Here is a 27,853-nt window from a genome sequence, read left to right as displayed (position 1 = left end):
CTTCACTCCCCTGTACCTAGTCCAGAGTACCTCTATTTTTCCCTACCCCCAACCTTTACTGTGAATTAGTATTTGCATATCAGAGAAGACATTTGGCCTTTGGTATTTTGGGACTGGCTTATTTCTCTTATATTCTCCAGCTCCATCCATTCACTATTCTTTTCTTGAATTCTCTTTCTGCCTCCCTTCCATGATACCATGTTCCCTTGCTCTTTTCCCTTCCTGTCCTGAGCCTTTGCTTGATTCTTTGACTCTATTTGCCCCCTGGAGGAATGTTAGATTTCCCAAGATTTCTTCTTCCATTCCTTCTCAGTAGTCACCCCGGGATCTCTATCTTCACATGGAACATATAGAGATCCCACCCAGACATATGTCTCAAGTTCTTCCCTATTTGCTCATTATTCTCTTGGGGCCTTCTGTACATTAGTTTTCTCACCTGAGGAATCTCTACCCACAGGTCATATACTTACCTTTTGTTACCCTGAAGATACTTCAAACCCAACATGTCCTAAACAGAATAGACTGTGTTCTTTCCTTGTATGTGCCCTTTGATCTCTGTTCTTTCCCCCGCCATCCCCATGGTCATCTTAGCCAGAGACCTGAACTCTGTCACATGCTCAGCCTCTAACATGTATTCTGTGCTCTGATTTTTCCTTAATTTCTTTTTTTTTTTTTTTAAAAACTTCCTTTGTGGTGCTCACTGGACTATTAGGTCTGTAGCCATATTTTATGACCCTGAAATAGACTTCCAAGCTCTTTGGGGCTTCCCTTCCTTTCCTAGTGTGCATTTGGGACTCATGTGTGCTCTTTCCAAGGGCCCATGAGCTTAACAACATGGAGACGGTGAAATGGTAACCTAATTTGGGTAACCCCAAGAGACAGATCCTGAGCTCATGTTCAGTGGCAGACGGTTCATTCAGAAGGTAATTCTGAGTAAAGAAATGCCAGTGGTTGGTAGGCTGAAGCCAGCTTTGCTGACATAATGGAAATGACTGCACTCATCTCTTCCTGATTCCATTCTCAGGGATGTCATGTAGGTGACTTAAAATTGGCCTTAATGGGAATATTGATAGCTTGGAAACAGACCAACGGCTACATTTCTGGAATGCTTTTCCAATTCGAGAATTGATTGTTAAACACTGGGTGCAGGAAATTTCGAGACAGGGGAGAGACAATCACTAACGAAATGAGCTTTATCAAGAGAATTATACCGTTGATAATTGGAGCTTATCAATTATCAATTATTGGGGAAAACTTAGGAACCCAGTTTAGAATTCACACCATAAAGTCATCCCATTCAAGCAGTTAGGTATTTATACAACAAATTCTAGGTATCATTGGCTGAGAGTTGCCTCTGTTGGGCCCAATAGAATCCAGTGAAAGCCCTTCGGTGGGTAAAGGCAGGATGGCTTGAGGGGGATCTAGGCAGGGCTGAGAAAATGATGGCTAATAAAGGCACTGCACCTCCAGCATTGGTAAAGGCTGAAACAGCTGTTAGTTAATGTGTGGTTGTTGTCTTTTTTTTTTTCTCTAGAGCTTGACCTCATGGACCTCATAGGGGAAGACAGAAAATGGATGGTAGGAAGGAAGCTAATGCAGGTGAATGATACTCTGACTTCTGAAGATACAGGATTCCGGAGCAGCAAGAACTGCACTGAACCAGGTAACAGCAATGTCTATGCACTCAGTGGTGGCTGCCATTTTCTTTGGTTATGGCTGAGGAAAGGCTGGATGACATATTTTGCCTTTGATTTCAAATACTGAGACACTTGAAGAACATTTAGGGTAGCTGTCTAAGAAACTCAAAGGTGAGAAACGAAGGGATTATAAAGGTATGTTTCCAGCTCTGTCTTTTTTTCCTAGTGGAGTTAAGAAGAAGGTAAGTCAAAGTCAGTGGTGTCCTGATTTCATACTGATATCAAATGGAGTCTGACACTAGCAAGTGAGAGGATGTGACAGGAGAAGGATGAGTGAGGATGCTTTGTGGCTCTCTTTGCTTTGATTCCTGGGATCCTTTCTGACTGGTCTTTAATCGGGAGCCTTGGTTTTGTCACAGGAAAGACACATGACGTTGATCTTCTTGGAAGAAGTAAATATGCATTTATGCATCTATCTTTTGTTCTATTTGATATGTATTGTGCCTATTCTTGGAAAGATTCATGGAACATTTTACCTCTAGTATTACTGACCTGAAAAAGAAAATAAATTCAAAGAGGATCAATGGGAACTAGGGATTATTGGGACTCAGTTTATCAGTCCTCAGGAAACTGAAAAGTATACCTCTGGGTGGATGAAGTTGCTAAAAGTTTAGAACAGGGGTCAGAAAACTTGTTCTGGAAAGAACCAGGCAGTAAAATAGTGTCTGTAATACAGTCTCTAAAAAAGTTGTGTTTTTTTTTTTTTTACATTGCTTTAAAAAAAATTTTAAATCATTCTTAGCTTACAGGCTATACAAAAACCAGCTGTGGGAAGGATTAGGTCTGTAGCCATATTTTATGACCCTAACATAGACTCCCAAGCTCTCTGGGGCTTCCGTTCCTTTCCTAGTGTGCACTTGGGACTCATGTGTGCTCTTTCCAAGGGCCCAGGAGCTTAACAACATGTTGATTCCACATCCCAAAACCTGTCTGATTTTAGCGTCATCATGAATGGATATAACAGTCATCAATGCATTCACAAAAAAGTACCTACGTTTGAGTATAGAAAGTGTTTCAGGAAGTTGTGTAGTTATTCTGTTTGGGGAAGGTAGGTAGAAGTACCCTTTACTACCATACTGAGAATCTTAACAATCAGCTCTCAAGCAAAGTTGCAAAGAATAAAAAATAGATCCTTCTTGTACCCAGCCCCCAAATCCTACATAATCTATATTCCTCAAGTTGGAGAATTCAAAGGTTACTGTGGTTATTAAATGCTCACAAGGAACATTTTTGAAGGTTAGTGAAGCATATTAGCTAGAAATGAAGATGTCCATGGTGGGCTCGAGTGCCCCAGCTGAGAGAATAGAGTCATATAGATTCTAAGAAACATAGCCCCTTACCAAGGGCTGTCCTAAAGGCCATGACAGGAACAGTGCAGTTTCTGGGCCAGGGACTCTGTTAGCTGATCTGATCCTGTAGTCAAACATTTTTTTCAACATCTACGTTAGTCAGCTTTACATTGTTGTGACCCAAATTCCCAACAAGACCAATTTGGAAGAGAACAAAGGTTATGATGGAGTGATGGTTTCAGAGGTTCAGCCCACGGTCAACTGATGCCATCACTTTGGGCCTAAGGTGAGGCAGAACATCATGGCAGAAGGGTGTGAGAGAAAAATCGCTCAGCTCCTGGTAGCTGGGAGGCAGGGAGACAAGGGGAGGATCAGGAAACAAAATATAAACCCCAAAGGATGCCCCTAGTCACTTAACTTCCTCCCAGTGTGCCCCAGCATGTAATTATTCCATTCAAATGATTCAATCTTCAAATGGAGTAATACACTGATTAGGTCCCAGTTCTCATGAGCTAATCATTTTACCTCTGACCAATCAACACAGAAGATTTTTGGAGGATAGCTCATATCCAAACCATGACAACATCTTTCTCAACTAAGAGCCGATGCTGAGTGAAATGTTAAAAGTCAGGAAGCACAGTATTAGAGAATCCAGTTGTCACCTTTGGTATGGAAAGAATAGAGAAGACAAGATAGAGTGACAAGCCTCCTGTGTTGGATTTAGACATGTGCAGAGCCAGTGGGGATGGAGGGCTTCTGTTCCCTATTGTTGGGGTTGTGTTTTTTGGGGGGTAGGTGGGTAGGCTGTCTCTGAGTGCCTTGCTAACTATACTAAGAAATGGCTTTCTCAGAGTGGCAGGTGTAGAAACCTCACGTGCATTGAAAGCCATTCCAAGAGAGGGAAGGACCAGCTTTGTGGGTAGCAAGGAATGTGTCCTGGTTGATATAAAGAGCACAGACTCAACCCCTTCTGGAGATGGCAGGGAGGGCACAGGGAAGGAGAGGAAACGAATGGCTTTAGGAGGGGAATGGGAGGCAATAAAAGACAGCTGTCACGTTATGTATAGCAGGTCCAAAAATGATATGGAACCAGAATAGACATTTTTTATTTCCTTATCTGTAGACTAAAGGGACTGGGCTTCATTTTGGGGGCCCTTGATTGTGAACTTAATTCTATAGGGAAGAAGAGCATGCCAGAAACAGGAAGAGTCCTGTTCAAACCCTAACTTGTCAGAGCATGTGATCCATCACAAAGCCTGTTTGAACAGTGGGGACCAGTCGTTTTTCTGAATGCTATTGGAATGAAATGTCTCTAACTGTGCCAACCAATGTGGACATTCAATGATGATTTAAATATAAATGGATTCAAATTAAACAAAATAAGAAATCCAGATTCTCAATTGTCCTAGCCATATGTCAAACATCTAATAGCCACATGCGGCTGCCATAACGGGACAGCACAGGTTTTAAACATTTCCATCATCACAGAAAGGACTATTGGATAAGGCTGGTCTAGAGCTTCCTGTTGTATTTGGACACATGTCCTGTCCTTCCAGCTCTTTTGTAAATATCTCAAGGCTAAGGTGATGTGTGTATCTGAAAGCCCATATCTATCTAACTTGGGTATTGGAGTCCTGCTCACCTGGGTTTGAATCCCAGATTAAAAGCTATGGGCTTTGGCAACATAATGAGGTTATCTAAGCTTGTCTGCTTCTCTGTGAAATTGTAATAATCATTCCAACCTTTCATGACTGCTGTGAGAATTGGTCATGAAGTAATGAAGTATGTACAGCTTAATGCTGTGTGTTTTATTGCTCTGTAGTAGTTGACTTACGAACTTCCCACTGTCTGCTGAGGGGTACACATTTCCATATTATGGGTGGGCCACAGTGCAGGATTTTTAGAGCCACATTCTCTAGTTGATTTCTATAAGAATAGGCAGATGCAACTATCTAGTTTTGTCAGTAATCCACAATTTTAGGTGGTCCAAGTCTGAGCAGCTAGTTAGCTGGAAAGTGGGGCTCAAGGACTCTCTTCTCACACAGAGAAACTTTGCATATCCCACACATGGTAATGAGCACCACCACCTCTGCTCATCATCTCTGTGTTTAATAACAATGTGATCAAAACCTGCTACACACATACATACACATGTGCGCACCAAGGTAACACACCCAGTTGCCTCAGTGCCCTTCCCAGAATGCTGTGGGAGGTCTGTTTCTCAGTTTTAACTGAGCAGATATTTCCTGAAAAGATGTTGATAACCAAAGTGCGTGTCAGGTCCTGACTTAATATTCTTTTTTTTTTCGGGGGGGTGGGGTGAAGAGGAGTACCAGGGATTGAACTCAGGGGTACTTGACCACTGAGCCACAGTCCCAGCCCTATTTTGTATGTTATTTAGAAACAGGGTCTCACTGTCTCACTGAGCTGCTTAGGGCCTCACTAAATTGCTGAGGCTGGCTTTGAACTCACGATCCTCTTGTCTCAGCCTCCCGAGCCAGGAGGATTCCAGGCATGCACAGCTCTGATTTAGAATTACATTTTTAATAGGACAATAAACCCCTATCCATAGGGAGTATTCGAGACCCCCCCCCCAGTGGAAACCGCCAATGGCATAGAACCCTATATACACTGTTTTTCTTCTCATATATACATACATACTTAGGATAACAGGCGTGGTAAGATATTAACAACAATAAAAAATAGAACAAATATAACAATATACTGTAATAAAATTTATGTAAAAATAATGAATTATTCACTTCTGGAATTTTCTATTTGATATTCGGGACATTTAATATTTTGGGACATAATATAGACTATGTAGGGTTTGGGGGTTGGGCACAAGGAGGATCTATCTTTTATTCTTTCCAACTTTGCTTGAGAGCTGATTGTTAACTTCTGGAATTTTTTATTTAATATTTTCTATTTGATATTTCAGGTAACTGAAACTGTGGGTCACTGAAACCAAGGAAAATGAGACTGTGGATAAGGGGGTCTGCTGTCTTCATCTCCTCTTAAGAGGCCCTGAGTGCAATGAATATGATGTGGGCTGGTTGAATACGGTGGTTTCTGCTCTGAAAAGTCTTAATATAGGGGTAAGAAGGAGCCCTGTGGTTTCTGGACTCCCTCTCTTCCTCTTTGTGGTGATGTCAGCAGCAACCTGGTACTGAACAGAGACGGTGGACCAGGGTTCCCTCTGTGTTCATAGGGGTGATTATTTCCACAGGAACTTGAGCATTCCAGGTGCCAGTGTGTCCCTGGCTGTGGCTATGTGAGCAATGGTATTAAGGTCACATTTCAAGAGTTAATTTAATGCCTGTTCATATTCATTTGCTACCTGTGATATCACAGATTTTTCAGATTCTTGGTATGCCTGCCTTTAGATGCCATCAGAGGAAAGGCTGTCGATTCAGGGACTAGAGATAGAATCACCTCTTTTGTGATTCCATTTCCTATTGAGGATATCAGGCTGGTTTGCTTCTCAGATGTCCATTTATTCACCCATGAAATAGATCTTCAGATACTTTATTCCTTCCATTGCACAAATCCAAAAATTCTGAGACACTTCATGAATAGAAATTGACCAAAAACTTCTACTTACTCCACTACATCATCCACTATTTTTGGTTGGTTGTTTTGGTACTGGGGACTGACCCCGTACCCAAAAATGGGCGCTTAACTACTGAGCCACATCCCAACCCTTTTTTACATTTTATGTATTTAGAGACAGGGTCTTGCTGAGTAGCTTAGGGCCTCACTAAGTTGTTGAGGCTGGCTTTGAACTCGCGATCCCCCTCCTACTGGGGATTACAGGCATGTACCACCTTGTCCGACTGACCTCCACTTCTCTTAATAACTTATTTTGCTTTTGCAAAATTCTATGCTAGACCTCAACCTGTCTTCTAATTCATTTGCTCCTCTCCTTGAAAGCCAAGAGTACAGAGCATCCAGTTTTCAAATAAGATGAAGCCCAGGGTGCAGGAGGCCTATTCAGAATGACAATATTGACTCAATGACTAGTGTGGCAGCACTGCCTTCACGTGACAGTGGCCATTTAAAGACACATCGATATATGTGTGTGTGTGTATGTGTGTTTTAAACACCATTCGTCTGCTCTTCAAAGTCTTGGTTTTAGTGGAAATTTGTAATTTTATTTTTTTTTACCTCCAGAATTGCATGACAAAGACTGACCTCCAGGCTTCATTTTTTTTTTTTCTGTAATTGTTCCAGCTCTCTGTGAATTTTTAAGGTTGTTTTCTTAGCCTGACACTGCCGATTTCATCTGAAGCCTGGAAACATATTGTTTTTTTGGCAAATAACACTTGAAATTGTTTACTCAGATGACCTATTAAGAGAAATTTAACTTTAAATAAATTTGATCCACGGAAAATTAAGTTAGCTAAATGTAATATTGAGGGTGGTGGACAAACTGCAGCAGGAATGAATTCTTCATAATATTTCTGCATGTACTCTGCAGGAATTTATGTATTCACTTTGCAACATGTCTCTCCAGAAAAATCTATCATCTTTTGGTTTGAAGTTCTTTGATATTTCAAGGAAATGAGCTTCTCCTCAAAGTGCCTCTTTCAAATAAGCTTTGGAAGAAAGAAACTATTTTAAAAGATGGACTTTGGTGTGGGCTTCACTGTGAGGTCACCGAGAAAGCCTTTGGTTAGCCGTCATCGTACTCTGACTCTCTTACTTTGTTGGCTCTAAGGTCTTGTAAGGTGAGGAAGACATTTGTGTTGCAAGTTAAGGTGAGGGTTGTGAAGTGTTTGCCAGATCAGTTGTTTATGAGAATGGCCAGAAATCACATTACCCCAGAGATAAATGTGAATTGCAATAGAGGAGGAAAGCTAGAAGTCCTTATGAGAGAAGCATTATAAAGGTGGGTTTAAGGAGTAAGTATGGTCCATAAAGAAGAACCCCAAAACATAGATGGGCAAGCAGGACAAATCTGTTCAAGGTTCTGGCCATGAACAATGTTAAGTATCAGGATGCCAATCATTTAGGGGGCTTAAACCATAACATGAGGGTCAGCTGGTTTGACACAGCTGATTATGAGCAATCTACAAAGTATGAAATATTTATCTTTTGTCATCTTTAATATGAAAAAAGATCAAGATCTAGGAGGGATAAACAACCTACCCAAGAGCAATCACAGAACTTCTCAGAAGCAAAGCAGGGTCATCTAGCTCCTACTCAGTAGATACACAGTACATATGAATAAGTGAATGCAAAATTGGATGTTCATGCAATCTAGAATAGAATGTTTCTACCCAATAGAATCATACTGTGGATTACAAATGGAAGTTTAGATTTTCCAGAAAATACTTGGAAAAATTACAAAGAAATAGATGAAATTAATTTCAATACTTTTTTGTTTTACCAAATATATCCTAAATATTAGTAATGACAAATTGAAATGACCTCATTGTGAATATCGCTGGGTTTGAATCCAGGAAAGAACTAAGTTTAAAGTCTTAAAAATCTATACATTATTTTACCAGCTCATATAACTTTCACTAAGTTGTCTCTGAAGTTGTAATTTTCTTAATGATTCCAATAGAAGTTATTGGCATTCTTAAGTGGAACAAATTAGAAACTAATGTGATCTGTTTTTTTAATTTGTATCAAACTTTTTATTCAATTAGTTTAGATGGGGCAATAGTAGCTGCCGTAACCGATTTGGGGGTTTAACATGAGAGAAGTTTCTCTTTTTCTCATGCAGAGTTCTGGTCTGTGGTTGGCTCTGTTGCAAGAAGTGGTCCATGAACTCCAGAGCCTTTCATCTTCTGGCTCCCCATCCTCAAACTTGGCTTCAAGACACTGTGTTTCTTTGCATGGAGGGAAAGAACATGGAGGATTATGCACAGAAGGGTTTTGTGGTCTAGATACTGGGTTCTGCTCTCATCCCATTGGCTGGAGCTCAGTTACATGACAACTTCTAACTGCAAGGGAGGCTGGGGTATGTATATTAGCAGGATGTAGAAAGAAGAGGAAACCGTTTTGGTAATAAGCGAGCTAGTCTCTACTACATTAATGTCCCCCATCATTTTTAACAAACTTCCCAACTTTCCTGTATGCTTATGTTATTACAAAGGCAGTGTACTTCCATAGAGAAAACTCATAACCCACCAGTCTTGGTAGTAATCCCAGGGACCCCAGAGGCTAAGGCAGGAGGAATGCAAGTTTGAGGTCAGACTGAGCAATTTAATGAGACACTGTCTCAAAATAATTTAGAAATAATAATAATAAATAAAGGGCTGGGGGTGTGGCTCAGTGGAAAAAATGCCCCTGGACTCGATTCCTGGTTCCAGGAGAAAAAAAAAAAAAAAAAAAAAAGACAAATCGTAGCACACAAACTTAAGTCTTCTAAGCCCAGTTTTAGCTCTTGGCTTAATCACCATGATTCTCACCTGGTCAAAGTGATGAAATTTGATTCTGTCTTTACTTGAGACGATTTGACGTTGGGTAAAAATTTTCCCAGTTATGTCCATTTGTAAATTGTAACTTTTCCTTGGGAAACAAAAAGCACCTTGCAGGGATGGGGGGGGGGTGTGGAAATGATGCATGTTATTATGTAGATGAAGTCTTTGGCAATTATGTAGAAAGAGTTTTGAGTTCTGGATTAAATCCTAAATCCAAATTCCATCACTTCTAACCTATGTGATATCAGGTAAATTTCCTAAATCTTTTTTTATGCCTCAGTACAATCTTCTATAAAATGTAGAAAAGATGCCTTCTTCACAGGGTTGTAGTAATCACTAAATGAAGTAAGCTTTGTGAAGGCACTGGGTCCTCAATCAGTATGTGCTTAATCAATTATAACTACTTTATCTCTTGTAACCAGAAATGCGATAGAAGGTAGACTGATGGGGATCATTTACTGGGATTTTACCACCCTGCCGGCACATGCAGAACAAGATTATTTTAAGGCTAAGTTATTTAGGGTAGTTCAGCAACAATGCAAAATTTTACAGGTTGAACTGTACACAGAAGACAAAGAGAGGTATTCACTATGAGTCTTTGACTAATGAGATTTTCTGACCTAAAAGGCAAAAATGTAGATAAACAGGATAAAATAGAGAGTAGAGGATTTTCTAGTTCATGCTAGTGAAGAGTTTAAAAGTCTCAAGCTCTGGGAGAAAAGGTTCAGTCACTATTCATTTCTTCTAGCTTTGATATCCCGTTAGGACTTTTTTTATTGAGTCATTTTTTTTTTTAAAAACTCTGCTCTGTAAGTAGCCCAGGGAGCCTAATTTGGTGAGTGGTTCCTGGAATTTTCTTGAAACACAGGTAAAGGATGATAAACTGTGCTCTTGTGGACCTATTTGCAAAATACTTTAAGATTTTTTATCAAAGCATTTCATGTTTATTAGCTCCCTGGAACTGTTTGGCCCTTGGAACAAATAACTCAAGGTCAGGAATGACTATATTCTGATGTCTAGAAGTTTGAGAACAAGGCAAAGTGAATTAAAGAATTGAAAATCCAGGGTCATAAATGTGAAAAGAAGCATAGGGATTATTGCCTGTAGTGACTTCCAAATCATTTTCCTTGAAGCCAATGCTCAACAAACAGGAGCTCTTAGCCAAATTGGGCCTGTTGACCATTTTTGTAAACAAAGTTTTGTTGGAACACAGCCACACACATCCATTTACGTCTGTGGCTCCTTTAGTCTATGAATGCACAGTTGAGTAGTTGCAGCACACACCACAGGACTGCAAAGCCTTAAATATTTACTCTCTAGCCCTTCACAGAAGTGCTTACTGTTGACCCCAGCCCTAGGCCCTGGGACCTGTGCCTCATGTGGCCTGGAGGGAGGCTGAGGCAGGAATGACCTCACCAAGTGCGCTCTGCTGTCCCTGACCCTTCCCCCAGATAGTGTCTAGACCATGTTAAGGACTTTTAACGTCACCCTGTGGGGGTGGAGTCTGTGGTCAGTTACCTTCCCCTTTCTGCCTCTTCTACCCAACACAATAAAAAATTGTCAACATTTCTCTTTCTATGTGTTGGAGATGTTTAAAGTGTCATTGAACAAATTTCCACCCCCCTAAAAATGCTTTGGAATCACTGATCTGGACTACCCGCCTTCAATTCCAAAATATCTGGTGTCCAGACCATCTGTCCAATACTCATCACTCCATGGAATTGTTTTTGTCTTGGGTCAGAGTGAAGCTTCAAAGCAGGCTTATCGAGCCATACCACCCATGGACAATTTCCTCAGAGGTTGCCTTGCAGGCACCCCCAGAGCAGTGAGCAACATACTGATCTGAGTGTAGAGGCAATGGATTTTGGACTGTGGTGGCTGGGAATACAGACCATGGAATCCAACCAAGAGGAAGTCTTGGCCACAATGCATCCCTTGGATCCACATTGCCTACAACCACTTGGGGGCATGTCTCCTTTCTGTTTAAAGAGTAAATAAATGCTAGGCCATGTCTCTAGCCCTCTGAGGGTACACTCTTCTCCTGGATCTCCTCTCCTCAATCATTCCTGGAACAGTGACATGCCCAGGGGAACTAGGGGACATTTCTATAGAATGCATTTCCATATATAAGCAATAAATCCACTGCAAGAGAAATTAGGAAAGCCACCCCATTCACAATAGCCACAAAAAATAAAATAAATTACTTGAGAATCAATCTAATAAAAGAGGTGAAAGATCTCTATAATGAAAACTACAGAACACTAAAGAAAGAAATTGAAGAAGATCTTAAAAGATTAAAAGATTTCCCATGCTCTTGGGTAGGCAGAATCAATATAGTCAAAATGGCCATACTACCAAAATTGTTACACAGACTTAATGCAATTCCTATTAAAATCCCAATGACATTCTTCATAGAAATAGAAAAAGCAATCATGAAATTTATTTGGAAAAATAAGAGACCCAAAATAGCCAAAGCAATCCTCAGCAAGAAGAGTAAAGCAGGAGGCATCACAATACCAGGCGTTAAACTATGTTACAGAGCAATAGTAACAAAAATGGAATGGTTTTGTACCAAAATAGACTTGTAGACCAGTGGTACAGAATAGAAGATACAGAGACAAACCCACACAAATACGCTTATCTCATACTAGACAAAGGCGCCAAAAACATACAATGGAAAAAAGAGAGCTTATTCAACAAATGGTGCTGACAAAACTGGAAATCCATATGTACCAAAATGAAATTAAATCTGTATCTCTCACTCTGCACAAAAAGCAACTCAAAGTGAATCACAGACTTAGACGCTAGAACAGAGACCTGTACCTAAAAGAAGAAAAAGTAAACCCAAATCTTCATCATGTTGGCTTCAGACTCCTAAAGCATAAGAAGTAAAATAAAAAATCAATAAATGAGATGGATTAAAACTAAAAACCTTCTTCTCAGTGAAGGAAAAAATAACATGATGAGAATGCCTACAGAATAGGGAAAATCTTTACCACAAGCACCTCAGAACACTAATCTCCAGGTTATATATAGAACTCAAAAAACTTAACACCAAAAATACAAATAACCTAATCAATAAATGGGCTAAGGAACTGAACAGATACTTCACAGAAGAAGAAATACAATTGATCAGCAAATATATAAAAAAAAAGTTCTTCATCTCTAGCAATTAGAGAAATGCAAATCAAAACTACTGTAAGATTTCATCTTACTCCAGTCAGAATGGCAATCATCACTCAAAATTATCTTGTTTCCCAGATAATCTCAATTTGCAGATCAAGCCAGGTCTGAGGTCCAGATGTGAAGGGGGACTTTCCAGAGTCCACCACTAGTTGGTGCTAGAGCAAGGACCAGGGTATTCTTTTGCCCCTGGCCACAAGGTTAGGCTCTCTTCCTTTTGCCTTATTGGTGTGTGAAGTCAGTCTTGATTTGCATATGTAAATCTGGATTGCCAGTAGGGTATGGCTCTGCCTTTGTCCAAGTGTTCTCAGAAGCCCTAGGTCCTCCAGCACCTGTGCCCCTGGGGCTTGTCGGTCTGAGGCTTGCTGGATCAGAGCCTCTCAGAAGATTCAGACATTCCAGTTTTCACAAGCCCCTGACAAGCTTGTTAGGTGCTCTCCAGGGTTGTGAGATGAGACTACTGTGCTCAGCTCATTGGAGTCACCTGGGAATATTCTAAATCTAGGCTCCTCCCTAAGCCAAGAAAATTGAGTCTCTTGGACTGAGAACCAGGCTTCAGATGTTTCTAGGTTTCCTAGAAACTAGTGCTATGGTATGAATGTTTATATCCTCACGAAATTTATATATTGAAATCCTCACTTCCAAGGTGAAAGTATTAGGAAGTGGAGCCTTTGAGAGGTTATTCGGTCATTCATGGGGCACCCTCATGAATGGGATTAATGCCCTTAAATATAAAAGGAGGCCTGCGCTCTCTCTTTTCATCATAGGAGAACACATTAATAAGTCTTCATCTCTGGACCAGAAAATGGATCCTTTCCACACAGTGAATCTGCTGGTCTCCAGAACTATAAGCAATAAATTTATGTTGTTGAGGAGCAATCCAGGTTATGTTGTTCTGTTATAAAATCCTAAATACTGTAGGATACTGGGTGATGTAATGAACAGCTTGGCTGTGAACCACAGACTTAGACCCACCTGTATGTATGGACTATGTCTGTCTAGCTGAGAGAAAGAGAACTGGGACTGCAAACCAGTTCTTCCAACCCTTCTTCTCCCAACCCTTCTTCTCAACCCTCTACAAGCAAATACAAACAATAGGCAAGCACTTGCCAAATGTAAGACACCAAATCTATTCTGTTGTAGGCTCCTTATTCATTGACAGTTTCTTTTGTACTGTATAAATATTCATTTTTATACTCCATCTTGGGCAACTATAAATTTTGTTTCTAAGCTTCCTTAGAAACATCAGGTAGAGTTTCACTCTGGCTAGATTTTAAAATACCTGTATGTTGAAGTTGGAAGCAGTGTTCCTGCCTGGTCCTATCTATAGATCTTATCTTGCCTCTGTCCCTGGGTTGTCTGAATACTTGCCTCCCTAACCTGCTCAGAAACCTGGGCTGGCTAAGTATAGCACTGAAGTGCCTATGGGACTTGGGGCAGGATCTTAGGACACTGACCAGCTCTCCCTGCCACACTCTGACCTTGAGTATGATGCTCTAGGTCTGGGTAGATATAGGCTACTGGGGCGGACAAGGCCCAGTGAGGCCAAGCTAATCCCCAAAGACTCCCTGCATTTTCTACAGGCTCCATTGAATAGTGGGAGCAGCATGGCTGAGGTCTGCAAGGAGGGTGGGTCTGAGCTACCCACTGAGTGAGCTTGGACATAAACTGCCCATGGCCAGTAACCAATGCCCACCCCTCCACTTTATATGCCCTACAAAACTGTGGACTCTAGTTAGGCCCACAATAGGGCACATAGTCCACTTCAGAGAGTACATTTAAATAAGAACACACCTGGGTTATCATATGGGCATCTCTGTGGTTTCTGATGCTATCCCATTTGTTTGGCTGAAATTTCTTTAATTGAACAAAAAGATTAGTGGCCCTTTTTAGAAACTGACTGAGAACAAAATGGATTTGGACCCAGCCCAGCGTCTTATCCATCCCTGTCAAGGCCTTTGTTCCATGAACTCAGTCTGGGCTCCCCATCCCTGGGCCTGTAAGGGGATCTGAGGGCCCACTCAGGGCCACACTGTTGGGATCAGGAAAGGAAAGGTGATAGCTGCAGACTGCTGGGACAGATTACTCTGGAGGGAGCAAAGGACTAGGATCCAGAGAGCATGGTGGATTCATTAGAAGTTGCTAAAATGGTGCTCAGAGTACCTACCCTGCCTTAGGGTCATGAGGGACCCTGAAGATGAAGGGTGCCCACATTTCATAGTTGTAAAGTACCCCTGGGTAGAGTTTGGGACACAGGCCTGGGTCCAATGCTCAACCTTGAGTGACCGCCTATTGCCTGAGCACACACTTTGTGTGACTCCTAAGGAGCCTCACAAACAGTGTCTCACTGATGTTTAGGTGAATGTGATTATTATTCATGCTATTGATTTTAATTTTTAGGCAATGGGAGTTTTACACTTTAGGAGGGCAATAGAACAATTCTTTCAAGTTCTAATCTTATAAACATTCAGGTGGAAAGTAGAAATAATCTTAATTATCAGAGCTAATGTGCCGGTTACAAGAATGGTCTGTGAGTATCAAAATAAGTCTCTCAATGCATTTTTTTTATTGGGGGACAGGAACTCATTTATCCTCAAATCTTATTGATTTTCCCAGGACAAATCCATACAAAAATTATTGATGATGGGGATTTGGGGGGGGCGCTTTAGACCAGGTATGCAAAGTTGGATGTACAGAATGGAAACCAGTAGATCAAGAAGAGGAATTGAAGGGCAGTGAGCAGGTGGAAAAGAAGTGGGACTTGTCCTATGCCTGACTCTCTTCTGGTTTATCATGGTCCATTCTGGCTGCTATAACAAAATAGTACAGAGTGGGTGGCTTCCAAACAGCACAAAATTTATTGCTTACAGTCTGGAGTCTAGAAAGTCCCAGAACAAGGAGGCATCAGCAGAGTTGGTGTCTCTTTCTCGTTCTTAGATGGCACCTTCTCTCTTCAACTTCACATGGTGGAAAGGACAAGGCAACTCTCCACAGTCTCTTTTATATAGACATTAATTCTATTTCTACTTCTTATTTCAATATATGAGCTCAGAGGGAACCTAAACATTAGTTATTAGCACTCTTTCGCCATTGTGATTGTTCAGATGTGAGTCTGCCCTTCAAATATAATTTCAGTCAGGTTATCCCCAAAAGAGGTGACCCATGGTGCTTGCATGTTGTCCTTCCACATTTCTCCACTACTTGCTCTATGTTAACCACATCCTGAGTCAACTATTATTAAATTATTTAATACTGAATTTTACAAAAGGAAATAGTAGCACAGCTGTCCTTCTCCCTCTCTTGGCTGTTTTTTATCCATTGGTTTCATGCAGGATATTGGTCTCTTTGCAGAATCATTTTGGGTTCATGGCTCAGAAAAGAACATTTCTTTTAAGGTTCCTGGTAGCTCTGCTTAGTGGTTCTTAGGGGAGCAGAGTCTCTCAGTAGTTACCATTATAAGAATCTCAAATTATTGTCCTAACAATGCCCCAATTTCATGCTGTTCATTTGAAAATTTGCATCCTTCTCTCTCCCCATTCTGTCTCAACATTCTTGCCTTTAGGTCTTTCTTTCTTTTTATTTCTTTTTCTCACTCCAACATTTTAGTATGAACACTTGCAAACACACATTAGAAAACAGAAAGAATTTTACAGTGAATGCCTATAGACCCAGCACCTAGGCTCCGTACTTTGCATTTAACTATGTTGGCTTTATCATGTTTATACATGTATCCAAACCTGTATCCATCCACTAATCCATTCTATTTTAGTGGACTTCAAAGAACTTTGCAAAAATCAATACATTCCCTATCATGTACTTTAGTATGCATATCATTAACTAAAAACTTATTATTTATTTACCCTTCATCTTTTTGTGTTCCATTTATATACAATGAAATGCACAAGTCTTAAGTGGAGCATCAGTAAGTTCCAACATATAACTTATACCTGTGCACCCAACTCCTATTGAGATAAAGGGTATCATCATCCCAGGAATGTACCATCATCATGTACCTTTTCTCAGAAAATCTCCAGCCCAGCTAACCTCCACACAGCCACTCAATTGATTTCTGATACTTATTCTAGAACTTCATGTGCATGAATCATGCAATATGTGCTGTTTGATGTAAGCCTTCTTAGCACACTGTTTTTGAGATTCATATGTGTTTTTGTGTGTATGGACATACACATACACATTTATAATACAGATAACACATACACTAGAATAAAATTCCCAGATAAATGGTAATGTGTTCGGTATTTTTTTATCCCCCTAGGAAATGCCTTGTTTGTAGACTTTGGCCACTTTTCTTAGATGCTTATTTTAGGCCAACTTTCGAAGAGACTTTTCTGGTGTCTGGAAACTTAGTGAGAACTTTGGTTGAACAAAGAAGGCAACTTAGCAAGGGCCTAAGTTATCCCTAAACCTCGTAGTCCCCCCGTCACTTCCCTCCAACATACAATCATGAACTTGATTCAGAAACCTTGTGTGACTAGGAAGGGAAGGGTGGTAGGACTAGGAGAATGAGTCTTCCTGGTCCTTAGGACTTATAATCAGTCCCATCTCTCCAGGTATAATGCTGCACGTTCAGCTATCAAAAGTAGATGGAGGGGCTGGGGTTGTGGCTCAGTGGTCGAGCGCTTGCCTAGCATGTGTGAGGCACTGGGTTCCATCCCCAGCACCACGTAAAAATAAACAAATAAATAAAGGTATTGTGTCCATCTACAACTACAAAATATTTTTAAAAACTGTAGATGGAGAAGAGTGGAGGAGGTGGCTAAGGTCTGATCTGTTGAATAAACAGTCATGTTATTCTGTTGTGGAAGCTACTTCTAGAAGTCGGGATGTCCACATGCTCAGTTCTGGAGCTGGGCCAATTCCTCATTACAATCTCAGCATCAGAGAGTGAAAAATCATTCTTTCTTCAAGCACCTTTATTGGGAAATGGATGCCTGGTTAGATAAGGAAACCAGACCTCCTGCATTGAAGTACAGGGAATTGTATGTGTTAGGGTTTTGGGAAAGATTAAGATCCTTATTTTCCCAAATACACTCTGACTCAGAAGAACCCTTTGGTGGGTCCTAATTGGCTTCTTTGTGATTCTTTTTTTAAAAAAATCTTATTTCCTGATGAGGTGATTTTGAATAGATAGTTTAAGATGCATAAATCATATTTATAATGGTGGTACATCCTTGGTGACCATGAATATATTGCTGTATCCATCAAGTACATTGACTTAGTTTGAGTTCCCCTAGAAGTAAATGCCAAAACAAGGATTGGAGTGTGTTTTGATTATTTAGGAGGTGATCCCAGGAAACACCTGTAGGGTGTGGAGAAGTGAGAATGGAAAGAAAAAAAAATGCAGTGCCCAATACATGGTTACCTGATTGCCACTGTGGGCAAATGGGCTTGATTTGCCAAGGGAACCCCCAGATATAGTGGAGAACACACACTTAAGAGTTCTCCCACCAAGAGGCAAGGGAGCTGGGGTATTTTTAGGCCAGTTTCCATTAGTCATTGGATGGAGCCTGCCCTCATGCAAGTAGAGCACAGTGCCCATGACCAGAGGCAACCATCAGGTAAAGGACTACAGGAGCTGGTGATTTGAAGTTGAGCCAGTATGTCCCAGAGAACTGAGGGGAGGTGAGTCAGGCACCTGCAGCCATGCAAGCTCCTCCCTTCCCTACATTTCTGAATAAGTTAGAAGACTCACCCTCACTCAGAAGACCACTTAGCAATTCTTCCCCTTCCTCTGCATGTACATGTGTTCATCTTGCTAAGTGCAGGTGCTAAGATTCAGCCCATTAGTTTTCACTACCTCATAACATATTTATAGAAGTGCTGACAGCTTGACAAGCCACCTCACCACAAGCAGCAGGCTTAGATTTGTGGGAGAGAGGGGCTTCAGTGAAGACTTCTTTATTCATCTTTTGCCACCTCTGTCCATGCCATTGAACTTCCAAGGACCCTCAGGGAAGCTCAAAATATGTCCAAATAGCAAAAAGGGGAATCAATAAGAAAATCATAACTCTCTTTCTGTTTCTTCTGCAAGAAAATAAGGACTTTGCTCCCAAGGGCCCCCCCCACACTAGGGCAGGACTTTTTATATTATAATCCATGAAAGTAAAAGAGTTATTTCTAGAAGTGTTTCTGGAGCCTGGGTCTGAGATTTAAAAAAACTCAGAAGACTCCATGAGAGCCCTGAATAGAAGTGGGGAGGTAGTGTCACCACAGATGTGTAGTCTCTGGCATATGTGTGATTTTAGAGGTATACATAGGCTTTTCTGACTCCAGTGTTAAAAGCAAATAGAATCATGCCTTTAGGTAATGGTTTATGTCCTTAGTGGGCTCTCCCTTGTGTGAAATGGAATTTGTATTTTATATTAAATCAACCTTCAAAGTGAGTTGATATGTTCAGTTCCTCCAAGATTTTGTATCTTTAGAGCCCACCAAATGTAAGACATGTCTAGCTTAGTGATTCTCTTGAGCCCAAAGCTTGGCCCAGTGGGAGGGAATTCCCCATGCAGGAATGTGATGTGGAGGTCCCTGGAGGTGGTGGAGTGGGATTTCTACAGAAAGGGTCGTACCTCTTGGTGTTCTAAACCATCCTCATGCTCCCAAGTGCTACGATCTTTTTGTCAACATGAAGTGGCTCTCGTTCCCTTCTCCTTGAATATGGCTGGCCTTCATGATTCACTTCTAATGGACAGAATGTGACAGGAGTTGTGTGTCTTCCAAGGCTGAGTCACAAAAGACAATACAGCTTGACCCAGCTCTCTCTCGAAATGGTTATGCTTGGAACCCGGCTGCCATGCTGGGAGGAAGCCCAGGCCTCAGGAAAAGCCACGTGACAGTGCTCCAGTCAGCGGCCCCAGCTCAGGACCCAGCTGACAGCCAGCTAATCATGTGAGTGAAGATGCCTTCTGGATGGCCCCGGCCTCCGCCACCACCTGACTACAACGGCATCAAAGTCCCTGAGTGAGAACTGCACCAATAACCCCAGGCCCTTTCAGAGCCAGGAGAGCTAATAACAAAAAAAGGATTGTTGCTATTTTCATGTTGCCAACTTGGGTTGGTTTGTTATGTTGCCATAGTGACTGAATACACATCTAGTCATTGTCAAACAGCTGAAGAGACTCAGGGGCCAGAGAAGGCTCTCCACTGTCCATCACGCACTTCCTTCCTCTGGTGCAGTGACTGACATGCTTCTTGCTTCCTAGAAAGTCATTGTCAGGAGAAGAGACAAAAAGGGGTATCTCTGAAGCTAAGTCTCCTATTTGCTGTGGAGTTTTGTGGCCTAGAGGCAGAAGTGAGGTTTCCAGCGGTTTTGACCTTTCCTGGTTGGGGATGCAAGGCCTGGCTGCAAGTAGCTGCTACCTTTCTTTCTGCAGACAACACCACAGCAGGGCCAGCAACTTGGGAAACAGTCTTCTGCGCTGTTCCATGCTCTGGACTTTGGGCCTATGCTGGACACCTAACCTGCTATTTGGCTATGACCTCCATAACTGAGCCTCTGTCTTCAGGAAGTAGCCAGCTTCAGGGGACAGTGGCTCTTGCATCCCTTCCATGCTAGAGTCCTGGCGGGCATCCAGGATCTTTTCTATCCCTTCCTCCCCTGCCCCTCTCCCTGCTCAGTCCAGGAATGGATCTGCCATTTATTTACTGGCTTTTTTTTGGGGGGGGGAATGTTGAAATGCATGTGGAAGAACTTGGAAAATCTGAAAAGACATTGCAGAAATAGAAGCCACTTTTAGGAGATTAACAAGCAATCACCAAGTAGGGCAGGAGCAGTATACCTTTGAAGTTATTTTATTTCCATTTAATGTAAGTTAGGGTTATAAACTCTCAACACTCAGAGGTTTTAAAAGTTCATGTGGAGGGGTGCTGTGGCTGTGGCTCAGTGGCAGAGTGCTCGCCTGGCATGTGTGAGGGACTGGGTTTGATCCTCAGCATCACATAAAAATAAAATAAAGGTATTGTGTCCACCTACAACTAAAAAAAATGCATATTAAAAAAATTTATGTAGGCCATCAAGCCATGTAATGCCTGAATTCCTTTGTAGGGTCACCATGAAGTGTTCTTCTGTCATGTCCTTGGATATCTTCAGTGATGGGGAGACCACTCTCCTCCTCCTTTTAGAGACTTTGTATTCCTGGGCCATGTGGTTATGAAAAATGTCTTCCTTGTGGAAGTCGGCCAGTTTTCTTTTAGTCATTTTGAATTTTTAAAATATATCCTATTTCTTTTCCACATGGCATACCTTTGAGGTCAGCTCTTAATTTCTTCCTTGTTTAGGCTCCCCTCTCTTCAGTTATTTGGCTGCCTCTTTCTGTGACATGGTTTAGAGACGCCCCCCCATCACCATCACTGTTGATGGGCCAAACATTCCTCTCCTCTTCAGCTCTTAAAAATCATCCTCCCTGTTATTACGTTTGAACCATATGTGAAGAAACTGGAGCTGATTCAATCCATGTTCAGCTGTGAGATGTAGTGTTTCCAGATGCAAACTCAGCAATCCTATGTGAGGACTTAATTCCATAGGTCCTTTGCAGGAATAAGGTAAAGGAATCGCTTGTCAGGTCTCTTGTTGGAGCTGGGGCTGGCTCTAGCTTGGTTCTTAGCTCTACCTGCAGTGTTTCCTTACTTCTGGTCATAGGCCATGAGTCAGATGTTCCAGGAGCACCCCAGGAGGACAGAGCAGAGTGGAAGTTAAAACCCGTCCATGCCTAAGCACTCCTTGTATTTCCCCTTACAGCCCCAACCCACACAGGGCTTATCACCAGCAGAGCAAAAGACTGGTACTTGTCGAAATAATTGTCCACTCACGTTTCTTCCCTGCAGTTCAGCTTAGGGAGGAGTGAGATACATAGTGAGATATGTTGGGGATGGATCCTCAGCCTAAACATGAAATTCATCTGTTTCTTATACATCATATACACAGATCCTGGAGGTAATTGTATGCATTTTTTTAACCTCACCTATTTTTGAGATGATGTGTTTAATTCATTTTAACATTTATGTAATATTCCATTGTATAATTTGATTGCCATTTATTTACCCATCCCTCAGTAATAAACATGTGAGTTTTCAGTGTCCTGCTGTGGGTGATTAGTATAATCATCATCTAACTTTTCAAGCAGGGAAATTTGGAGCCAGCAGGTAAATGACCTAAGGTGTCACAATTCTAATAGTTCAGACAGCTAGAGAATGATCCTCTAACTTCTGTGTCAGGCCAATGGTCTTTCTCATGGATTCCATAATTGTCTCCCTTCAGGAAAGGAGACAAGTTACAGGAAATGTTGGTTAGTTTTATCTTTTAAAACCTGCAGGAAGGGAAATGAGTACTTTTAGAATTGAGTTTTATATAAATGTTTTATACAAAAGAAGGTCACCCTCATGTGTTTCTGGGAAGAGAAGAGACTTGTGCATGATAGGGGAATTATACCTGATGCTGGTCTTGCTATCTCTGTTGTCACCTTTAAGTGGGGACAGCACTGTCACCCAGTAAGTCTCTTACCTGGTGGCTACTGATCATTCGGTTATGGGTGGTTTCCTGAGGGGCAGGCAAGATAAAAGTTAAATCCACCAAGAAGCGGCTTGAATTTCATAAAAGCCTCAAGAGGCTAGGGGGAGCCTTATCTTCCAGCTCAAAAGATGCAAAGCTGATAAACGCCTGGGAGATGGGACCATCGATATCTTGGGTTTAACATCCCTTTCTTCATTTCAACTGAATATAATTTCCTCATAGAGCAGTTTAAAAACTAATCAGCATCGAAAAAGACTTATCATTTCTTCTTCCTAATTTTTCTTTAAATTTCCTGGCTTCAAGTAACATCAAACCAAATTTTTACAAATGTATCAAAAGATGGTTTAGTTTTTGTGAGAACGAAGACCTCCTTTTCCCTTCCCCAAGTATGGGACGGTCCTTAAGCCATCTGGTTCTGCTACTTCTCTTTGAGAGGCCTGGGGGCAATTGGTGTCATTTCCTGAGTTTCAATTTCCTCATCTTTGGAAGCAGAGGATACATTGACGAGAGAGAGGCAGGAGTCTAGGGGTTTCTTACTTGCAAGGGTCCTCAAAATCCTTCTATCTCATTTACTATTCATAATTTTGTTGGCTTTTTTTCTTTATAAAGAAGGCCCACTGTCCCCTGACTGGATGAGCTGATTGTGTGTCCCCTGAGCCACAAGTCCTGGGTCTATCTCCTTTAACATGAGCTTGTAAGGAGGTCGCACACTTCCACATACCTGTTACATCCTTAATGCACAGTCACTGTTAGCCATCACTAGGGTGATTGTTTAAGTGGTAGCCTGCACAAAGAGTAGAGTCCGGGGCTCAAACAGGGACTGTTATGGTAATTTTATTCTCTAATTCTTCAGATTTCTCAGAGTCCTCCTCATCTTTAAAGACATTGAGGGTAGGACCAGAGTGCCCAACTGCTGCCATAGATTCTTGGGGACATAATAGAGAAAAATTCCATTCATTCCGTATGAGCCCCCTACCTGTTGTCTTTCACTGTTTAACATCATCCAATTGCCCTGAGTGGTCCAGGTGACTCCATGCCTCCAGGGTGAGACGGGTAGTCAGCAAGGCAAGAACACAGCAAGGTTCTGAACCATCTACTCATATGCTTTTTTTTTTCTTTAAAGAATACGAATATGAAAATTCCTCAACTGAAAGTCAATGGCGAAACATTTTTCAGAGGGGAAGAAAGCATATGAGGAAATGCTCATTACCAACAAAAGCAGAGAAAAAGTGTTTTTGGAAAGGATGATATTGTGAAAGAGCGGGCAGTAGTGATGAAGAGTTTATTCCTGGGCATCCTCAAAGCCTGACTGCTTAAATAATCAACACCCTGAAAACTTGGACCAGGATATTTTGGCTCTGTCTGAGTTTTGAGACCTGATGGGTTATTTTTTTTTTCACTTTCCTTCTTAAATGCAAAGTGACAGTTGTGCTTCTAAATTTAATTCTTCCTGTTGGCTGCTTGGAATATTTGTTCCTGTAAGACCCATGTGGGTTGTTAGCAGCTCCCTATGGAGGACCAATATTGTCATGAGCTATCATAGCCCTGGGGATGGATGGTCCCATGGGCCTCATAAGGTTGGTGTCTCTTAAACATCACCTTTCTTGTTGTTCAGTTATATATATATATATATATATATATATTTTTTTTTTTCCCCTTAGAGTTAGTTTCCTTGACATTGTTATCCATCTTCTCTGGTGTTCCCCTAATTTTCTCAGGAGATCTTTAGTATTGACTCTTTCATGAGGAAATGTTTTCTTTGTAGTTCTAATAGCTGTTTGTGTCATTCAGCTTTCCATTAGTATGACAAAGTACCTGAGACAATCAGCTTAAAAGGAAAAAAGATTTTTGTTGGCTCCTGTTTCAGAGGTTTCAGTCCATGGTCACTTGGCTCTATTATACCTTTGGGCCTGTGGTGGCACTGTACGTCATGGTGGGGAGTACATGGCAGAGGAAGTTGGCTCCTTCATGGGGGCCAAGAAGCAAAGAGAGAGGAAGAAGAGGGTTCAGGTCTCAATATCCCTTTTAAGGGCATGACCCCAGTGACCTCACTTCCTTGTATTAGGCCTCACCTCCTGAAGATTCCTCTATCTTCCAATAATACCAGAGGTTGGAGTCCAAGCTTTCAACACACGGGCATTTGGGAAACATTCAAGATCCAAACCATGGCATGATTTATGGAATCTTCTTCCAGTTTCTCACATCCTCGAATACCTTCTTAGCATTCACCATTTTCTGAGGAGCTACATTGTTTGTAACTGAGGTACCTGACCACCAGAGGGTAAAGGATTTGTTGCAAGGGTCATCACAGGTGAAGGATGGACGCCAAGGCATGGCTTGGAGTGCTTGGACTTCTTTACTTGGCCTTGCTTGATTGTGTCCACCTCAGATGTTGGACTAGGCTGACTTGTGGGAACAAAAATTATCTCATGTTTTTTTTTCTGGTGGAGGTGCTGCCTGATGACCCTTCACTGACCCTTTGTCTGAATGAGATCTGAATCTTCTCTAAGGCTTTGGGACATTCTGAGTCTTCTTCAGGCTTTAATTGTTCTTGGCCCTGTTGAGGATTTTGATTGAAGTGGGGCAGGGGTTTAGAGTGGTTGAGAAAAATTTAAAAGGCAGTTTGGTATAGAAACACACTGATTGGGGATTCTGAAGCTTGGCTTTTGGTCATAGCCTCTCTCTTAGCCAGTTAGGTGGGAACGTTAGTCTACTCTCTCATAATAAGGATCTGCCTTCTGTTTTTGCAAGATCACCAGAAGTGAGGACCAAAAGGGAAGGAGTGAGGGAAAGGGGAAGCCATGGGGAATGAAGTTGACCAAATTATGCTCGGTGCAGGTATGAGTACATTACGGTGCATCCACTTTTATATATAACTATAATTCACCAATTAAGAAATAAAAAAATAAATAGAGGGAAGACCAATGAATAGAGAAAGGGGATCAGGGAGAGGAAGGAGGGGAGGGGAAGAAGAAGTTCTAGGGATGGAAATGAAGGAAAATTTTATGTTTTTTAATGGGTATTTCAAAATGAACCCCACTAATTATATATAATCATAATATCCCAAAATAAAAGATTACTTTATAATTGAAATATTTTAAAATGAGGATATGTTATTATGAAGAATAAATTGGATATTTGTAATTTTGCCTAGTACTTAATAGTACTGGGTGCATATGAAATGCTCAATTGACATTCTCATTTGAAATTAGGTTTTTGGATGTGAAATGCATGGATAAATGAGATGATCTTTTAGTCTCCTGCTAAAGGGGAATGGTTTTATTTTTAAGAGAAGACATAAAAATCTCTCTTAATATAGTTGAAGAGCTTGTGTAGATGAGGAAAGATAAAATTTTAGAAAAGAGGACGCCTTGTGTGTAAAGCCTTTTGCAAAGGAATATTCAGGTTGGGAGACTCCCTGAGGTTAGGGTCTTTGCCTAGTATGTTTCCTTCTGTTTCCCCGTACCATCCTACAGAGTGGGCTGCAGTGAGCTGTTTGGTGAATGAATGAATAAATGAACAGCAGTTTATTTATTTATTTATGTACTGGGAATTGAACCCAGGGGCACTCAACCACTAAGCCACATCCCCAGCCCTTTTTATTTTTTATCTAGAGACAGGGTCTTGCTAAATTGCTGAGGGCCTCACTAAGTTGCTGAGGCCATCCTTGAACTTGCGATCCTCCTGCTTCAGCCTCCTGAGCCACTGGGATTATAGGCATGCGCTACTGCGCCTGACCAGAATTATTATCATTTAGAGAGGACATGAGACCCTGGCATCCATGGGTCCACAGAGATGGCATGAGAAATAGGGACAGTGGAGGGCATATCTGTGGATGAAGAACTGGCTTCTGAGGGTGAGGACTGTCAGCCCAATGGTGCCAAATTCCCTGTTCATTTGCCGTGTATCTGGCTGAGGCTTATTAAGATAGATTTCATACTTGATGCACTCCGCGAACCTTTATCGGGCTATTTTTTATTATTTATTTTTTATTAAAGTGTCTGAATCAGCTGTGTCATTTGCAACTCAGGATGGAGAAATATTAAGCGGGGTTACAGTTGGGGCTTTATTTCATTGTTAAGGAGCCTGCATTATGACTTAAGTACCTCATTTATCTGGCACCGTGGAGAAATCGTTTCCGCCTAAGTGGCTGCTGCTGATAGTGCAGTTCCTTGCACGTCTAGGAACTCAAAAAGTGTTTGTTGAATGTGGCTGAATGAACGAAATGAAACATCTCTTCAAGTGCCTGGCCATTTGAAAAAGTGATAAGCGTTTGATTGATATCTTTCTAAAAGTAAATTCTGAACATTCTTGCCTTCTGAGTCACAGTACACTGAGTGTGGATTTGACTTCTCTCCTGATAAATTGAAGCCATGGTTTCGGTTGAGGACACGTGTTATTGTACCATTTTATAATCCATACTGGGGCTTCTGGTTTTTTTTTTTTGTCACTGAGCCTACTGTCACTTCTGCTACTTCCTGTCTTGCCTTCAAAAATTTCATACCCTCTGAACTTCTAAACATCCACCCTGATAGAAGAGATCATGGGAAAAAGAGGAGACCAGACTTGAAATCTGGACTCTCCTGCCTTCTAGCTGCAGAACTCGATCAGGTTTCCTAACCTCTCTGAATATAGGGGCTTCTGCATCTGTCAGGTGTTTATTTACTAGTGTGGCTATTAAATAAAATTAGCAATGTGTATTAAGGGGCTAAGGAGGTAGCTAGCACATCCCTAGCATGTTCTCTAGCCTCCTAGATACTGATTGTGGTCCAGGAATTAGCAGAACAGTATCAGCTTCACCTGAGAGCGCTTTAATCCCAATAACTTAGGAGGCTGAGACAGGAGGATGGCTAGTTGGATGCCAGCCTTAGCAGTTTAGGGAGTTCCTGTGTCAGAATAAAAAAAAAAAAAATAAAAAGGGTTGGGGATGTAGCTCAGCAGTAAAGCACCAGGTTCAATCTCCACTAACAACAACAATAACAAACAAACAAACAAACGACAAAAGCACATATATGGGCCCCAGCCCACCCCAAGCAACTGAATCAGAATCTACAAAAAAACTGCCCACGTGGTTTCCACACACTTTGAGCTTTAGAACTCCATGGCCTGGAGTTTCCCTTTCTTTTCCTTTATTTGGGAGAGAAAACAATATGCCAACTGCAGATAGTCAAGGCCTTCAGCTTTATGGGGCATTCAGGGTCCAAGTGGTCTTCAAAAGGATAACTGAAAATTTTTAGCGGGTTCTCTGTTATTTTTTCTTTCTTAGTCAATCACATGCAGATGAAGAATCATCACATGAAGACAAGGAACTCCCTAATCTTCCTAGGAGAGCAGGATTTACTGCCTGTACCCCATGCACAGTGTGCCCTTGGGGCAATTCTGGATCACCGGGCAAGAACAGGGTGGCAGAACATCACGCTCACTCTGGTACAACTGTCCACCCTACCTGATCCTGCACAGAAGGGAGAGTCTCTAGCAGAAACTAAAGAGGCTTTTATTTTGTAATGCATTTTGCATTTTGTTTTGAGCAGAGCCGAGCTTGATATTGGCAGTAGACCTGGAGGCACCAGGCCTGTTTGTTGATAGGGCTGGTTCCACCTCTTGGCTACCTTATCTAGGTGTCTTGACATCTCATAATTCATTTGTTTTTCCTTTCCTTTTTTCTTTCTTTTTTTCTTTTAGTACTAGAGTTTGAACCCAGGTATTTAACCACTGAGCCACATC

The 27,853-nt window shown here is 41.4% G+C and overlaps 1 protein-coding gene across 1 annotated transcript in view; it reads left to right on the top strand.

Annotated features, from left to right (window-relative positions):
* Slc24a3 (solute carrier family 24 member 3) overlaps positions 1-27,853 on the top strand; it is a 520,120-nt gene that overhangs the window by 69,571 nt on the left and 422,696 nt on the right. Inside the window, exon 2 of the mRNA XM_078051346.1 lies at positions 1,535-1,663. Coding sequence (XP_077907472.1) covers positions 1,535-1,663 — 129 coding nt within the window. The remainder of the gene's footprint in view (positions 1-1,534; positions 1,664-27,853) is intronic.

This window comes from Ictidomys tridecemlineatus, chromosome 5, assembly GCF_052094955.1.
Source record: "Ictidomys tridecemlineatus isolate mIctTri1 chromosome 5, mIctTri1.hap1, whole genome shotgun sequence".
Taxonomy (NCBI): domain Eukaryota; kingdom Metazoa; phylum Chordata; class Mammalia; order Rodentia; family Sciuridae; genus Ictidomys; species Ictidomys tridecemlineatus.
Note: the sequence above shows the minus strand (reverse complement) of the source record. Positions and strands in the feature narration are given on the sequence as shown.